This window comes from Neophocaena asiaeorientalis, unplaced genomic scaffold (assembly GCF_003031525.2).
Source record: "Neophocaena asiaeorientalis asiaeorientalis breed wild unplaced genomic scaffold, Neophocaena_asiaeorientalis_V1.1 scaffold130, whole genome shotgun sequence".
In the NCBI taxonomy this organism is placed as follows: domain Eukaryota; kingdom Metazoa; phylum Chordata; class Mammalia; order Artiodactyla; family Phocoenidae; genus Neophocaena; species Neophocaena asiaeorientalis.
Window position 1 is genome coordinate 8,815,677 of NW_020173397.1, and position 18,172 is coordinate 8,833,848.

General features: G+C 39.0%; 1 protein-coding gene across 1 annotated transcript in view; it reads left to right on the plus strand.

Moving 5' to 3' along the window:
- RYBP (RING1 and YY1 binding protein) overlaps positions 1-18,172 on the plus strand; it is a 200,542-nt gene that overhangs the window by 127,974 nt on the left and 54,396 nt on the right. The window contains exons 3-4 of the mRNA XM_024747058.1: positions 49-157; positions 403-528. Of these exons, the coding sequence (XP_024602826.1) occupies positions 49-157; positions 403-528 (235 nt within the window). The remainder of the gene's footprint in view (positions 1-48; positions 158-402; positions 529-18,172) is intronic.

Below are 18,172 nucleotides of genomic sequence, written 5' to 3' on the forward strand. Positions count from 1 at the left end.
CCCACTCCCTGCCGCCGGCTTCGGGCTGTCCCTGCGCGCCCCCTCCAGATCCGGCCCGCGGCTCCCCTCCCGGCCCCCCCAGCCCCACTCAAGTCCACAAGTCCGCCCGCTTCCTGCGCCCGCCGCGGCCCTTCCCGGGGCGCCGCCGCCGCCTACTGTGCGAGGCAGCACGGCCCGGGCCCGGAGGCTGCGTGGTGCCGGTGGGGGCGCCCCGTTCCCTCCCCCGGTTCCTCTTCTCGGCCCCGAAAAGGGTGGGTGGGTGGTCGCCAGGGCGAAGTTTCCAGCGCCGGATTCCTGCGAAATTACGACGGCTCACCAGCGCCTGTGTTTTGCTGTCTCTCCCCCTTTTTCCTGCTCCTTGACTCTTCCCTCCCCTTTCCCCCACTCCTCACTCCTCTGAAGGCCAAAAAGACAAGCAAAACCTGCCGCAGACGAAGGCTTTTGGGATTGTAGCGTCTGCACCTTCAGAAACAGCGCGGAAGCCTTTAAATGCAGCATCTGCGATGTGAGGAAAGGCACCTCCACCAGGTACTTGAAGATCTGTGTTACCTTTTGTTATAGGACTTTTTTTTTTTTTTTTTTAAAGGCGGGGGTATAGGGTTGTGAGCTCTACTTTCTGCCTTCTTTCCAACTTGTTGATTACGGCTTTTTCTGTACGTGCCGGGTGGGGTGGGGGGGATGATGTCGGTTTGGGTTGTGTATATTTCATGTTGGGTGCAAAGCCTCATGTTCACTGATTTATGGGAGGGAATTTTTCCAGGTTTCGTCTTGTTTCAAACAGACGCTGGATTTATTTGACACTTGTATCCATTGGCTTATTGGTATTGGCTCCAAAAGAGAGGAAGCTTTGCTATGGATTGTAGGACATTGGACCTTTTATTTTTGCCATGTGCAGAATGTTTTTAATTTGCCTGTCGTGAATTATTCTTCTCTTCCCTGAGAAATTTGGTGGTGGTTGTACAGTAACGCGGTGGTTGTGCTTTTCCTGTCTTGAACTGCAAATGTCTTTTTTTTGTTTTCCTTGCACTTGAAGATAAATGCTGGGGTTTGATAAAGAAAGTGCATTTTTTGGAAGAGTGAACTGTCAGTGTGTGTGTGTGTGTGTGTGTGTGTGTGTGTGTATGTTTCTGATTAGCTTATGAGAAATGGTGATGGAGGACGATTTTTGCAAAATGTAGAATGAATAGCGTGATTATACTGAAGTTTGTGTTTAGAGCTTTATTAAAATGCAAAGAATGTTGAAGGAATTCCTCATTTTAGTGAAGGTGGTAAACTGTGTGGTATCGAAACGAATTGAACTACTCCAGATTTAACATTTAGATATTCTTGAATGAAATGTGGAAGCTGATTTTGTAGTCTTCCGGTCATCTTTTAACTTGTAACTGGAATTTGTTTCAGTGATTAGAGTTTGAAGTTAAAAACTATTCTTTATGTCATTTAATGGGCAGACATCGGCGGGCTGTGTGTGTGTGTGTGAGAGAGAGAGAGAGAGAGAGAGAGAGAGAGAAAGAAAGACAGAATGAGTGAGTTCCTTGGGGATCTTTAAAGTTGATTGCCAAAAGTCTTATTTCATCAGGTACTTGTTTTTGAATTGGTGGCATTCCAACATGACCGTGTAGTAGCACTGCACAGTTCTAACTGGTTATTGTTCTTTGGCTAAATGAATGTGTCCTCTTAGGGTTTCATTGCTTTATTTATACCTGGGAATAAATAGGATATTGGGCAACTTTGTCCAATTACTGGTGGAACAGTTCTGTGAATTCCACTAACTCTATAAATACTGAGACTTTTGAATAAAAGTATTCCAGAACTAAAAAGTACCTGTTTCCCCATAGGTACTTTTTAAAGTAAATTCATATCAATATTCTGTATTATCATAGAGCAGATTTAGTTAAAATAAGAAACACTCATTGGGAGCTTAGTAGATTAGTAGATTTAGATTGGGAGCTTAGTAGATTTTGTTTTGCTATCTAAAACAGGGAATTCCATCAAATGCCATGAAAATTTAGAAATGTATTTGTTATTTAAAGCAATAGTGATTGTATTTTATTTGAGTAATGTTTTTTTACATGTAGAATCCCTCAGAGGCCAAACCTCTTTATTGTGGTTTTGCTTTGAGTGTTACCGTAGATAATGTTAAAGTAAATGACTAGGAAACTCCTAAGAACTTGAGAACTTTACTGGTGAAGAGAAACTTAAAGCAGATTCAGAAGTTTACATCCAGTGCATTGCTGGGAATAATTATCTCATAATAAAGTGCATTTCAGTTTCTACACGTATAAAAAAATCTGACTCATCAGCTCTTTGGAAGCACGTGTAAGGTTTTGATTTGAAAAACAATATAGTTGTTTAAAATTTTTTCAGAGTCACAGATGACAACATTGGAATTGTTTTTTTAACAAATATATTAAATTACTAATAATGAAAATGTTTCAGGAACAGGATACTCACCTACTATCTTGAAGAGTCTGTGACTTTTTTAGGTCTGTGGTTGTGTAGAATTTGAACACAAGATTTTAGAGATCTGAGGATTTAAATTCTTACCAACTCATGATACTTTTACATAACTTAATTTCATCTTGGTTATTGTCAGTATTTTCATGTGTTAGATCTGGAAGTCTTTATAAGATTTTGTTCTAGAAGTCATTGATCAAAAGGCAGATAACATTTGGCTTTCTTATGCTGTGGATGGGTTTCATGTGAAAGGGTGAATTTCACAGGTTTTCCTCCTGTGTTATCCAGTGTATTAACTGTTGTTAATTTTTCTGTGACACTAGTTACTACTGCTTTGTTTTTTTCCTGGGCCTTTTTTTTGTGTGTGTAATTTTCTTCATACAACAAAGATTTGACATCTGTTGCCTTGTATAGTTTTAATCAGACTTGGTATTGATGGCAGTAGAAAACTTGGTGGGTTTTGGATACTGGGTAACAGGCAAAAATCAGTGATTTTTAGAATAATTTTTAAGTAATAAAAGGACTTCTAGCCTGTTGACTGGCATAGAAATTGGGTTTTATTGCTCTGAGCTGATGTTTTGTGTTATAACAGCCTCGCTGGTTGGGTAGCCAGTGGTAATTCTGGAGTTTGTTCATCATTGTTGTCACTGTCGTTGCCATCATCTATCTACCAATCAAGCAAGGAAGTCAGCTTTGAATTAGTGATAGTCCAATAGGACATAGAACTGTATTCTTTGAGAATAGAATTGATATTCCTCAGTTTCATTAGGAAAATATTGCCACTCATCCAAAGAACATTTATTAAATTACTAGGGTGTGAAAGAGTCTGCTGAAGACATTGGGGACGGGAGGAGGGTGTTAAAAGGTTGGTAAGACATGTATAGGAATGGCTGTAATCCAAGTTATAAAGGCTCTGAGAGAGGTATAAATAAAGTGCTGCGGGAGGTCTGAGCAGTCTGGCTTGGGCATCAATTAGAAGAATTCCCCCTCCCCTCAATTCTTCTGGATAAGAAGAATTGATTTCTACAGAATTACCTGCCATCTTTCACTGTTATTGCCATGTGTACTAGATAAATTTAATTCTGTGGGTGGAGTCATGAAAGTGTTTCAGAAGGTCTTTTCTTCTTTCTGTAGCAGCTTAGAGCAGAGGGTCAGAAGCTCGAAAGGAACGTGTTAAGGGAAGAAGGAGACAACACTTAATAGGCTACTTGGAGGTTCACGGGGCAGTGGAGAGCTTTATTTTGGATGTATTACCAATTTTGTTTTGGGTCTGTTTATTTCTTAAATACAGTCCTTTTTCCGCCTGTACTGTTCCGCTTTGTACCCTGCTGGTTGTTCTTTTTTTAATAGCTTTATCGAGACATAATTTATATACCATATGATGCATCAACTGTGTAAGTGTACAATTCAGTGATTTTTGGAAATTTTAAAAAGTTGTACAGCCATCACCACAAACCACTTTTAGTACATTTCTGTCACATTGAATGGCTTCCTCATGCCTGTTCTGTGATACACTTTTACGGAGTCTTTAACACTAGAGCATGGAGGAGGCACCTGCGGCTGAGAAGTTCGCCTCCCCACCATGCTGATGTACTCTGAGCCTTTCAAGGTAGTAAATAAAGGAGTGTCTATGGAAGGTGGTGGTGAGTGGGAAAGAAACACTACCCCTTCCCTAGGTGATGGCCAAAGTACTATTTCCCAGCCCACTTTGCCTGTCTCATGAAAGAGGATATCAGCTTTTAAAAGGAAGAAAACCAACAAAACCACAAACTCACAAATTTACCTAACCGTTGTTCTGCTAAGTTGAAGTTTTTTAGTATTGGGCAGAGTAACTTCCTAGACATGGTGATAAATGAGGTATATTTTACTTTTGGTTTTGTTATTTCTCTGAATGCAATGATCTCTATTGTAAAATTAAAATTACTAAAATATTGCAGCATTTCTTCTTGGTTAGTGGTTCTTCGATAATAGTGCTGCACTGAATACTATTCCCCTGAAAAATGTACCGTATTTAGAGTTCTTACAGACAAGTAAAAGTGAAGAATTTGCTTTAGATGTGTGATAAGATTGTGTGACTTTAAAAAAAAAAATTCTGGTACTAAGGATATTGAATGGGAAGTTGGTAGTACTCAGTTGTTTGTGTGTAAAATATTTTCCTTGTCCAGGAGCTCCCTGATTCTTTGCAGTTGTAACTTTGGACTTTTTCTCCTCTTAAATTCAGATACCCTGACAGTTGAAAGTCTTGACTAGTCATGAAGTACTTTAGGGGAAAACACACATATTTAGTGAAACGTGAAAGTTTTGCTCTTTGCTGGAAGCTTCAGAAGAGAGCATCATCCTGTGGTACTTTGCGGATAGGAAGCCTCCCAAAAGCAGAGGGGTGCCTGACCTGGAGGAGCCAGGCCCTTCCCCGCAGCTCTGGGTCACTCGCCACAGTGCTTCTGTTCCTTAGGCCACACTGGTTTTATTGTAGTGTTTGTCTTTTGTAAAATTTCTCCATAAAATACATAGAAAAATTATCGGTCCTCCAAATCATCAAACCTTGTCAAACCTTTTGGCCTCGAAGCTGATACAAAAGCGGGTACAGGTTTAGAGATCACTCTTACCCAGAAACGGAGTGATGATTTATTTTGTGTTTGCTATTACACTGGACTTAACTGATTTATTAGTACTGACTTGATCTTGTGTATACTTGGTGGCCTTAAATTACCTGGGTAGTTGACAAGTTTTTATTGAGCACACAGACATCTGGGCTGTGGGTGTACAGTGGTGTACAGACAGATGAGATCTTTGTTCCCGTGGAGCTTAAAGTACTATGGCGAGGACAAGAAAATAAACAAGCGAACAGAAGAGTAAGATCATTTCAGCTAGAGACCAGTGCTCTGAAGAAATTAGAGCAGAATAGGGAACTACAGAGTGGTGAGTACTGGGCAGAGCGACTGCTTTGTAGGCAGTGTCGAGATACACATTTGCCTTTTTAGGAAACACTAAAGCTGCTTTCTTTTGGAGCAAGGGGATAGTTATTTCTGGAGGTTTACCTGTGCCAGTTAGCTCATTTGGTGGGGGACAGTTTAGAGTTTGAGCCTTTCTGCATAGGCTGCTCAACTTTTAGCTACACATCGTAGACTAAAGTCTGGCCAGCTAACGTGCCAGTATATCCTGTTGCAGTTGACCCTTGAACAACTGGAAGGTGAGGGGCGCTGATACCTACCCCCCTGTGCATAGCTGAAAATCCACGTAACACTTGTCCTTTGGTGTCTGAGGGGCATTCGTTCCGGGACCTGTCACGGATTTCCCTCGCTGCTCAAGTCCCATAGTTGGTCTCCATATCTGCAGTTCTGCATCTGTGGAGTCAACCGACCACGGACTGTATGGTATCGTAGTATGTGTTTATTGAAAAAAATTCGTGTATGTGTGGACCTGCGCAGTTCAAACCCATGTTGTTCAAGGGTCAGCTGTTACTAGGATGGGAGGTTTTGAATGGATTCAGTGTGTATTTTTTCATGCATCGTGTATTTATTGTGTGCTTCCGTAGATGCTGAAGAAATTCCAAGTGGCTGTAGCTTACGAAAATACTTATTAGCACTAATTCGGTTCCTTAGTACTTTAGGAAATGGTGGGTCTCCAAAAGTCTCCTTTACAACTTAAAGTAAAACATTTTACAGTCATTGTGGTTCTCATTTGCCCATCGCCAGGGCCTTTTCTCTTTGTGACATCTTCCTTTATACTTCCTAACACTATCTCTCCTCCCGTTTTTTCTTTTTGCCTGTTTATTTTATTTTTATTTTTGTGCGGTACGCGGGCCTCTCACTGCTGTGGCCTCTCCCGTTGCGGAGCACAGGCTCCGGACGCGCAGGCTCAGCGGCCATGGCTCACGGGCTCAGCCGCTCCGCGGCATGTGGGATCTTCCCGGACCAGGGCAGGAACCCGCGTCTCCTGCATCGGCAGGCGGACTCCCAACCACTGCGCCACCAGGGAAGCCTTGCCTGTTTATTTTTATGTAAACTTTTTGAACTGTAGCATACATACAGAGAAGTGCACAAATCATAATTGTAAGGCTTGATGAACTTGCACAAAGTGAGCATACCTGTGTAACCAGTACCCAGATTAAGAAACGGAACATTACCAGGACCCCAGATGCCCCTTGTTCACGCTGCAGTCACTTCCCCTTGAACTTTATTTAAGTGCAGTCATACAGTATGTACACTTCTGGGTCTGGCTTTTTTCACTCATTGTTATGCTTGTGAATATCCATGTTGTGTGTGGTTCTTGTGTAGTCAACCACTGCTGTTTCATCCTAAGAATATCTTAGAGCTCAACTCTACATACAGACCCCTAACACATTCGAGAGATGGGATCTCTCTGCACCTTATGTTCATTACCTACACAGTTGAACACAGTCATCTCCTCCCAGCAGCAGCATAAAATCCACACATCATTAGGTGAAAGGAATAAAACCTGGTGTGTGGAATTTTCTGGAGTATGCAAATGGAGTAAACTTTTGGCTCTCATGAGTAATATTGTTCATTGGTCATTTATATTTCAAGGCACTGGTTGAATAAACAAGGAACCTAACAAACTTGTTGAAAAGATAAGACCATAAAAAGATAGCCAGTGGTGTGAATGCCATGGTAGGCATGGAGTGAATGGTACCTGGTAGAGACCCTAAGTGCTTTTTAGAGGAGGTAGAGACAGTATATGGGGTGTGTTGGGGAAGGCCTCACTGAATCTGAGGTTTGAACTAGGCCATTTTCGTTCTTGGATGTAGGGTTTGTTGTACAGGTTGATACAAGTTAGTTAGTTCTTTGCCTCCTCCTACCTCCTTTTTAACTGTTCACTCTCCTTAGATGTCACCCGTACCTTTCCACTTCTGTTCACAGGCTGGTAATTCCCAGATACTATTTATTAACCACCTGTCACCATCCCCATGTACACAATACACGTGACAAACAGATCCGACTGGTTCTTGGGCCTCTCCATTTGGACAGCTTAAATTATCTCCTGGTTCTCATTGCTTCTAGGGTAAAGTCCAAATCCTGAGCATCACAAGGGGCTTCATGGTCCTCTACCGTTTCTTTAGAATTTCTGGAAGCAGCCTGCCACCACCCTATCTGCCCTCCACACACAGCATGTGTGTGTTTCATACCGAACTGCTTGGTGTTTTCCTAGCATGGACCATGATGTCTCATTTCCATACTTTCACACGTTCTTTTCCTCTGGATTTCTTCTAAAATGCTCCTCCTTCCTTGTAGCCTGGCTGACTCTTATTTGTCTTTCTACATGTCTCTGGAAGCCTTTTCCAATGCCCTAAGATCATGTATACCTCTTCCTAACATTTGAACTGCATTTTGGTTTGATTACCTTTGTTATGTTTCCACCTTTTTTTTGAGGGCACGATCTTTCTTTTCATATCTTTTCCTATGTCTGTTACAGTGCCAGACACTTGGTAGGGGTTCACTCAATGTATGTAGAATAGATGAAGACTGGAAGTTTGGAGTCGCCTTTAAAACTATTGCAGTTAAGAGTTCTGATATGTATTGCACTTTAGGGCTTGCGTCCTGTCTGTAAAGTTATTGGATTACGGGAAATTTGTCTTTGTAAAGCATGTCCTTAAGAAGTAGTATTCTCATTTTTCTGATTTTGTTTTCTAAACATGTTCTAGAAATTAAACACAGAGTTTACAACCTTGGAGACCTTGGGCCATGCATTTAAAGTACTTCCTGGAGTGGTTTTGGGCTTCAGAGCTTTAGCACACTTAACTAAATAACAATAACTGTTGCCCATTTGGTGGTTTACGCTGCCAAAAGTCATGTCGAAAGGTGTGCTAATAAAGCAGAGGGTCAGTCACGTTGTGGAAAACCAGTTTTGAGATGTGATAAGGAGCTAGGTGGGTGCACTTGTAAGCTGGCACCTAAAGGGAGTTTAAAAATGGCTACGGAACATTTTGGGTGTTCTTGGAAATGTTTTGCTATGCTGTTCATTGTGTTAAGTTCTGTTGTGTTAACATACCCATAACTTGATAGTTGTACCTTATACGTGGTATACATTACTGTTATTTAGATTAATTACTGCTGTTAAGTCTTGACTCATTCTTTATGTGGCTATTTTTTCACTTCTGTGCAGTGATTGACAGACTGTGGTGCCAAAGATGAATTCTCAGTAAAGGCATTGCAGATAAACTCCCGTGTTACTCAGAAATCATAAATACGGATTTTTCTTGACTTTAAATGGGGTTGCATCCAGATAACCCATCATAAGTTGTCATAAGTTGACAATACTGTAAGTCAAAAATGCATTTAATACGTACACCTAACTTGCCAAACATCACAGCTTAGATTAGCCTACCTCAAATGTGCTGAGAACACTTACAGTACCCTATAGTTGGGCAAAATCACCTAACACAAAGCTGTGTTTTTTTTTTTTAATTTTTTAAATTTATTTTTGGCTGCATTGGGTCTTCATTGCTGCGCTTACGCTTTCTCTAGTTGTGGCGTGAAGGCTTCTCATTGTGATGGCCTCCACCGCTGCAGAGCGCAGGCCCCAGGCACACGGGCTTCAGTAGTTGTGGCTCGTGGAGTCTAGAGCACAGGCTCAGTAGTTGTGGCGCGTGGGCTCAGCTGCTCTGCGGCATGTGGGATCTTCCCAGAGCAGGGCTCGAACCCGTGTCCCCTGCATTGGCAGGCGGACTCTTAACCCCTGCACCACCAGGGAAGCCCGCAAAGCCTATTTTTAACAAAGTGCTGAATATTTCATATAATGTATTGATACTGTACTGAAAGTGAAAAACAGATTGGTTGTCTGCGTACAGAATGGTTGTAAGTACATCGGTTGTTTGCCCTGCTGATCACGTGGCTGACTGGGAGCTGCGGCCCCCGCCTCTGCCCAGCATCACCAGAGAGTATTGTACCACATATCTCTAGCCCAGGGAAAGATCAAAATTCAAAATTTGAGGTGTGGTTTCTACTGAATGTGTATCACTTTTGCCCCATGGTAAAGTTGAAAAAGCCATCATAAGTCAGGGACCATCTGTAGTTGAAATCACAAGGTAAAACAGGTGAAATTTTTATTTTTAAATACAATTAGATCTTTATTCCTCCTCTCCTTTCCTCTCTCTGTCAATTTAGAAAATCTACTTAAATTATCCTTTGGCTGGGAAAAGAAACTAGGAAAGGGGGATGTAAAAGAAGCATCTTAAAACTTGCTCAAAACATTTTCTCTAATTTCAGATCATAAGCAATACAATTGAAGAGGAAACTTTGATAGCCTTTGGGAGGGACAAGAAATTAAGGGTGATATAGGATGCCAGTTTCATCAGCTTATTGGGTCTTAAACACAAAAGTGCATGGTGGTTACTCAGAGGGCGAAAACAAACCTGGTGACTGTTTTCTAACAACAGATCAGATTTCATATGTAGGCTATGAGTTTTTGATTAAGTAGGTCTGGGGTATCCTGAGAATTTGCATTTCTTACAAGTTCAAGTCCAAGGTGATGTTGATGGCTGCTGGTGTGGGGAGCACACTTTGAAGACTGGTTTAGATGACCTTAAATTCTCCTTTAAAGAGAAGCCAGCCACGCTTCCTCATGAAGGTGAAGATCGTTTTTGATGTCTGTTATGGAAAAATTATGTCTTAGTATTTTGAAGTGAGCTTAAGAGAAGTAAGTGATCAACGTTCTAGGAACCATGCTTTTATCCAGAGCTGGCATTAGAGGTGATTCCTTAATTAATAAATATGTTGTGTGAATTGATAAATTGGGGGACCATATCAACTAAACTATTTTTTACGTCCTAAAATCAGCAGTTATCTTGCATTACTAACACTTGGCTTGAATTTCAGACGTTTATTTTAAAAACCTATTTCTTTGCAACGTAAGTTAGAGAGACAGAACTAGGTCTTAAAATCAGTGAACCAACATTCCAGTAAAATGTTGGCGAAGAACATGAACAGGTAATTTATGAAAGAACTGCAAATTAAGTTAGGAAGTGTGGGAAATGTATACAACCTTCCCATTATTCAAATAAATACAAAACAAGGTAACATTTTTTTGCAAGTAAAAAATTAAAGATTAAAAAAAACTTTTTAGTGAGGCTAGGAAATGGGCATTTTTACAGACCCTTGGGTGGGTGGTGTGTAAGTTGATTTAAATTTTCCAAAGGCCATCACGGCAGTTGGTAGCAAATGCCTTTAAAATATTTGTATCCTGTTCCCCAACAATTTAATTTACAGGATCTGCATGTGAAAATTCTGTGTTATGTATATTAATTGCATCGTTATTTTAACAAAAAATGAAATTACTTACATAGGAATCAACAAGGAATTGTTAGAAACTATTGAATAGCCATAAATATTTTGCACCTCTTAAAAATGGTTTGAGATCTCTATCAAGTGGTGGTGGAAATGTAGAATGGTACAACTACTCTGGAAAACAGTTTGGGCAGTTTTTTATAAAACTTACCATGTGACCTAGGAATTTCACTCCTGGGCGTTTATTCCAGGTAAATGAAAACTGACATTCACACAAAATCTGTTCACAAGTATCCATGGCAACTTTACTTGCAATAGCCTGAAACTGGAAACAGAAGTGTCCTTCAGTATGTGAATGGTACATCCATACCATGGACTGCTACTCAGCAGTTAAAAAGGAAGAAACTATCAATGCATACAACCGGCATGGATCTCAAAGGGCCCTTATGCTGAGGGAAGGAAGTCAATCGCTAAAGGTCACCTACTGTAGGATGCCATTAACATTCTTGAAATGACAAAATTACAGAGAGAACAGATTAGTGGTTGTCAGGGGTCAGGGATGGCGGGAAAAGGAGGGAGATGCGTGTGATTGGAAAAGGGTAGCAAGAGGGAGGTCTTTGTGGTGATGGAACAGATCTGAATCTTGATTGTAGTGATGGTTTCATCTATCTACACGTGTGATCAGATGACACGGAACTGTTTACATATAGTATACCGATGTAAATTTCCTGGTTTTGATACTGTACTATAATCAAGAAGATGCAATTTTGGGGAAATTGGGTAAGGGTTATTTAGGACCTTGTACTATTTTTGCCACTTCCTGTGAATCTATAATTATTTCCAAATAAAAATTTAAGAACACATTTAGAAATAATATGTAATATAAGAAAATGCTCTTAATATATTGAAAGAAAGCAAGTTACAAAATGATGAACAATATAATCGCACTTGAAATAATATTTCATACCATTTCACTAATACACATACCTAGAAGTAATGACTGATCAAAAGACCAATTCTGCTTGGTGGGATGATGGGGTTTTTTTGTATGTGTGCTCTTCTGTGATTTCTGTAGTGTGGATGAGTTGGTATCAGTTTTGCGGTTGGAAAAACCAATTTTCACAATAGGAAATTTAAAAAAAATCTAATTCTAGAATATTGAAATTTAAGTAAGCAAAATCAAATTTTAGATTAAGGGATTTGAAAGTTTTGTTTATATTGGTTACACTAACAGTATTAAAACAGCTGTTATTATTGGAACATATCTGTATACTCTAAAATATGTTGTGTTTGTAAATTTAAAATTGTTCTGTGCTCTTGTATAATATCGCTTATATGTGGAATCCAGAAAAATAATACAGATGAACTTAATTTGCAAAGCAGAAATAGAGACAGTGATGTAGAGAACAAATGTATGGATACCAAGGGGGAAATGGGGGTGGGATGAATTGGGAGATTGGGATTGACATATATACACTACTATGTATAAAATAGGTAACTAATTAGAACCTACTGTATAGCACAGGGATCTCAGTGCTCTGTGGTGACCAAAATGGGAAAGAAACCCAAATAAGGGGTGGATATATGTGTATATATATAGCTGATTAACTGCTGCACAGCAGGAACTAACAAAACATTGTAAAGCAACTATACTCCATTAAATATGGATGAAAAAAATATTAAAACATTTAAGAAATAAAATGTTTTGTGCTCTTTTTTTTTTTGGCGGTACGCGGGCCTCTCACTGTTGTGGCCTCTTCCGTTGCGGAGCACAGGCTCCGGACGCGCAGGCTCAGCAGCCGTGGCTCACGGGCCCAGCCTCTCTGCGGCATGGGGTATCCTCCCGGACCGGGGCACGAACCCGTGTCCCCTGCATCGGCAGGCGGACTCTCAACCACTGCGCCACCAGAGAAGCCCATTGTGCTCTTTGTTTTACAAAATCCTGTATAATATTCTAAATCAGTGTTGTCCAGGAGAAGTATATGCATTATAAGCTACATGTAATTTTAAACTTTCTACTAGCGACAGACAGTAAGAAAGCAAAAAGCAGGTGAAGTTATTTTTTAGAATATATTTTATTTAATGCATTATATCCAAATCACTGTCATTTCAACTTGTAATCAATATTAAGCTGCAGTGAGATATTTTACATTCTTTTTTTTCATATTAGGTGTTCAAATTACGGTGTGTTTTCACAGTTACAGCATGAGTCAATTCAGACTAGCCACACTGCAAATGCTCAGTAGCCACAGGTGCCTCGTGGCTCCCATATTGGAGAGTAGTAGCAGTAGCAGTTGAAAGTCAGGGCTTTGGTTGTCAAACCTAAGTTTGAGTAACACCAGCTCTGTCATTTGCTAACCTTGTAACCTTGGGTATGTTACTTTAACTTGTGCTTTAGTTTTTCAGTTATGGATAATAACTTCTCTCTAGGAGTATTCTAAGGATTAAATGAGTGAATGTATATAGCATAGCTGGCACAGGACCTGGCACAGAATACATACTGTAAACAATATATAACTGATGGTAATGTTACTATTCCAATAGATTGTGTATTGATTGAACGACTCATCATTCTAAAGGCACAACTGATTTCTTAATAATATTCCTAGTGAATAAATATGTGAGGAGTATATGACATAACCTTTGTTTTCCAGAATTAAAGTTTTGGGCCCTAACTTTAAAGTTATGACTGAATGAATGGACAAATATTTGAGCACTTATGTGCAAAATATTGCATGAGACACTTGAACATTTAGACTGTAAGTCGTAACATGATATCCTCAAATACATTGTATTTGCATAGTACTTTACATTTTGCATACCAGTTTTTGGTCTGTTTTCCCAGTGCAGTACTCAGAGCAATCCTGAGAGGTAGTTATTATTCTAGCTTTCACAGTTGAAGAAGCTGAGGCTCAGAAAAGTGAAGTAACTTATTTGATTTCCTACCCAGTTAGTAGAATAGAAGAAATAGAAAAATGACTATAATTAAATGGACAAATTAATATGGTACAAAAGTGTTTTAACTGTATTCTTTTTTTTTTTTTTTTTTGCGGGCCATGTATTCTTTTGATTCAGAGTTATTCCGTCATTATTATTAGCCTAATCAGGTTATGTGTGATGTAAAAAGTTAATACAAGTCTGTGTAGATTAGGTGATGTATTTTGCTTGTTGTGAAGTTGAGTGTTTATCTTTCTGTTTCTTGGTTAAATATACCCATAAAAATGGGCTAAGAATATGCTATATATGCCGACTGCCTTAAAATCAGATTATTTGAAGTGGTATTCGTCTGAAGTGCTGTTCGTTGCTTGACTTACTCAGAAGATTAAACAATTCTTTGAAAGAACATTGCATGCTACCATTAAAAGTCAGTGGTGAGAGGCAGTTTGTGAATGATTGACTCTCCCAGAGCAGTGGTGCAGTGCAAGGCAGTCAGCTCCTGGGCAGAGTCAGGTGCAGCATATATCATCAGGTGTTCATTCTTTGTGTTCTAATACGTAGATTCTCCTTTCAGTGTATGCATTGCTGACCTTTTTCTGGTTTCTTCTTCAATTAAGAAAATTGAGGAAGTCACAGGACATCCAATTTGTTGCTGGGTACCCTGGGACAGAATGTGTGACAGTAAACTATCAAGTCATCTTGGCACAAGTACTTTTGGTGTGCATCGTTGAAGCGTATTTATAGAAGGGAAGTTATGTTTTGGTGCTCAGGACCAAGTGATGACAGGGGGAGGTAGGTGGAATGTTCTTTTGCCCCTTGGTTTTCTCCCTGCCTTTTCAGATCGTTTTACTTTGGCTCAGCATGATTTGCCTCACAGTGCCTCTCTTCCTGTCTATATAGCCTTTACCCTTATATAGTTAAGGGCTGTAAATCTTACACAAAGAACCCATCAGAACTCCTACGAAAGACTCATCGTTTCTGATCTTGGTGATGTCTTACAACATGAAATTCTGCTTTGGTATTTGTTTTTCTTTATTGAAGAGTTGTGAGGTTTGTGGAATGTAGCTATCCTGATTCACTTTGGGGATGAAGTTTGATGTAATCATGTTACAAAGATGTCTACTGTTTTGGCAGGGGCAATCTTAATGCCTAGGATTTCTTAAAAGTTTCGCTATACACGATGTCCGCTACTACAATTATATGTATCTTAAAAATAATATATTGTAAAATATATATGTACAGATTTGTGTGCTGGGTTGGAATGTAAAACTGTGGGTTGCAGTTAACACTTGAAATTCCCTGAAATTCACAGAACTAGATGATGTCTATGTTTCCTCCAGTTTTGAAACACTGTGATTTACGTCAATTTTGTTAGCTTTTAATATAATGACTCTTGAATATCATGATGCCAAATAACTTGTCTTAAAATATATAGAAAATAATGTATTTGTAATGTCTTACCCTCCACCCCCAAGGTACATCAGTAGATACACATTTCAGAATCTCGAAAAGGAAAACTTTATTTGTTAAAACTTTTTGGCATTGTCAACTTTATGTGTAACTAAATAGTTTCCTATTTAAGTTATAGTTAATCTTTTTATTTTTAACTTCTTCATTTATGGGTTAATAAATCCTTGTCCCTGATTTTCCCAAATAAATTAAGCTCATTGCAGACTGACCAAAACACTAGATTCATTTAATCTCCTATTAAGGATCTTTACGATAAGGGCTTCGAGACAGAACACCTGGTGTGGAAGATGAATTTTTTTTTTTTTTAAGTACAGACAGGTGTCCTGCAGCCCCAGGGGTATGCTTACTTGGTCTTTTATTATATCGTTTAATTAAAAGAAAGACTGTACAATGGATGAACAGCAAGGTCCTACTGTATAGCACAGGGAACTATATTCTTACCTCTTACTGTTGCCTAGGAAATGCCACCTTCTGCTTCTAGACGTAGCTCATGTCAGCTCTTTTGGGAATCCTTTCTTGATTCTTTTTTTCTGTGATCATTGAAGTAGTTTGTATGCATCTCCAGCATAGCATAGCATAATTTTTGTACCGAAACTTCTTGTTTGCGTTTGTTGCCCCAAGTTTACATTTGAAGCCCTCATGGGCAGGTACAGTGACATACTGTTATGTCTTCAGAGGCAGGGTCTTCTGTGCTGCTGCTGTTGTATTCTTCATGATACCCTTTAGAGTGTAATCCATTCTCCTAGTCTCTCTTTTAAGAATCCTGTTTCCTTTTTAAAATGATTGTGCTGTATATTGGTTAACCCTCTCTGCAAATGGGTATGTCCATTTAAAAAAGAAAACACCTTGGTAAATGACTTGGAAATACTGCTAACCCTAATTTACTTCCTCTCTTTAGTTTCTAATTTTACATTAGTCTTTGCATAGTCTGTTACTGTTCTGTTGTTACTGTTTAGATGGGTCCCTTGATTATCTCCCTTTCAAGTTGATACCTGCTTTTCTGCTCACAGCTGAGACAACAATTGATTGCAAAATAGAATTCTTCTGAAGCAGTATCTTTTAAAAAGGTGATCCTTCTCAGGAGAACTCCTAAAGAATGACCTCCTCTTAAATTCCATTCTGCTTGAAGGTTTTAGAAACAGAGCTATCTATAAAGGTTTATAAAACAGTGACTAGAGGGTCTACTAGGCTCAAGAGTATGGCTTAAGGAGGATTAAAATCGACAAGATCGTGAAGTCTTTTTCTTAGAAATTTTGCAGCTACGTAGGACTCAGAATGATTGTAATTCTCTTAGCAAAAGGATGTTCAGGAGGTGGGCTAGAGAATTTTTTGAATTGTTTAATAATTTAGACATGTTGGAATTTTACCTATTATTTTTCAGGAGTGAAGTCCCGGATCTTTCCCTTTCAGCTGGTACTGTTTTATAAACAGAGCCTCTGAATTGTTAGTATTTTCAGAAATCTTTGCTCTAATAATGAATTTAATGTGAGTAATGAATTTCATGTGAGAAGATATTTTTCCTGATGAATTGGGATGTTTTGGTAAAAAAGTGAATTTGTTGCTTTTTTTTTTTTTTTTTTTTTTTGTGGTACGCGGGCCTCTCACTGTTGTGGCCTCTCCCGTTGCGGAGCACAGGCTCCGGACGCGCAGGCTCAGCGGCCATGGCTCACGGGTGCAGCCGCTCCGCAGCATGTGGGATCTTTCCGGACCGGGGCACGAACCCGTGGCCCCTGCATCAGCAGGCGAACTCTCAACCACTGTGCCACCAGGGAAGCCCTGTTGCATTTTAAATAAAACTATTAGCTATTAATAAGCACTTAATAACTGTAGTGTGAATTTTGAGAATAAACAAATTATCATTGAAAATAGAGACTAAGGTTTCTAAATAGATGTTAATGTAGAAACTTCTGTAAAATCAATACCTAGTTTTAAAGAATATTTACAAGCAAGAAATGTCTTTACAAAATTGAATAAATTTAGTACACAGCAACCAAGCTGATCAGTAGATTGGGAAGCTTTTGCTAAACTTAGTATTAGAGTTAATCCTAATACTTAATCAACTTATGCTAACTTGACGAGTCATTGTGATCCTCTTGTGGTTTTGAGAGGTGTATTTTCAGAATTAATTTTGTTCGTAACATGCTCGCAGAAAATTGATATAAGGATATTGCTTTGTTTTTCTCAGTGAGCAATAGAATCTTTAAAGTGTCCTTTTAATTTTGTTTTCCTGTCCCTGGAAGTTTGTTTTATTTCCAGTTCAGTGATTTTGTCAAGTAAACAGGTCCTGATTATCTTTTCCTATTCCCCTTTCCTTTATCCAGGCTCTAAAGTTTTCTATGAAATACTGCTTTAGAAATTGTTTGTAACTCTTGTTCAAATGTCTATAAAGTAAAATTCAAATTTACAATAGTTTTTATTCTCCAGCTTCTTAGTAATAGGCAGTGTGGTGAAATGGAAAACCTTTCAAAGTCTGACATAATGACATATATATTTTGGATATTTTTGTGTCATTTTAACTTTTCTAACCCTCGTGCTAATGAATGAGAGTTTCGATAGGTCAGAGCTAACTCTAACTTTGACTTCATGGTGGTGTCTGCTACTGTGAATTTCATTTTAAAACTCTTTTACCTTTATGTAATTGAGTAAACCTATCCAGACTGTAGAAGGTAAGGTATAGTATGTGGTTTTCTTGGGTTCTTTATATTTTCCTTTAAAGAATAGGCTTTTGGACTTACTGATTGTTCTTTAGGGTCAGAATATTTGTAGTGTGCAGATAAATCAGACTTTTTCTATAGTTCTGTTCTTGAGGATACAGTTTGACTTTCAGTTTAGCAAATATTTGTGGAATACATTTTATTACCTGTGAATGAACACTTTTTCAGTTCTTTCCATTGGCTGTATTTAGAATCAGAGGAACCAGTTTAGTTGGCCTCCCCTGCTTCTGCTTTATGAGATGAAGCAAAGTAAGAGTGATGAATGCAGAACATTAGAGCCAGTTTTCAGTTGTCTTATATGATTTAGAATTTCCTCATCTAACCCGCAAATTCATTTTAAATTCAACCTTTTTA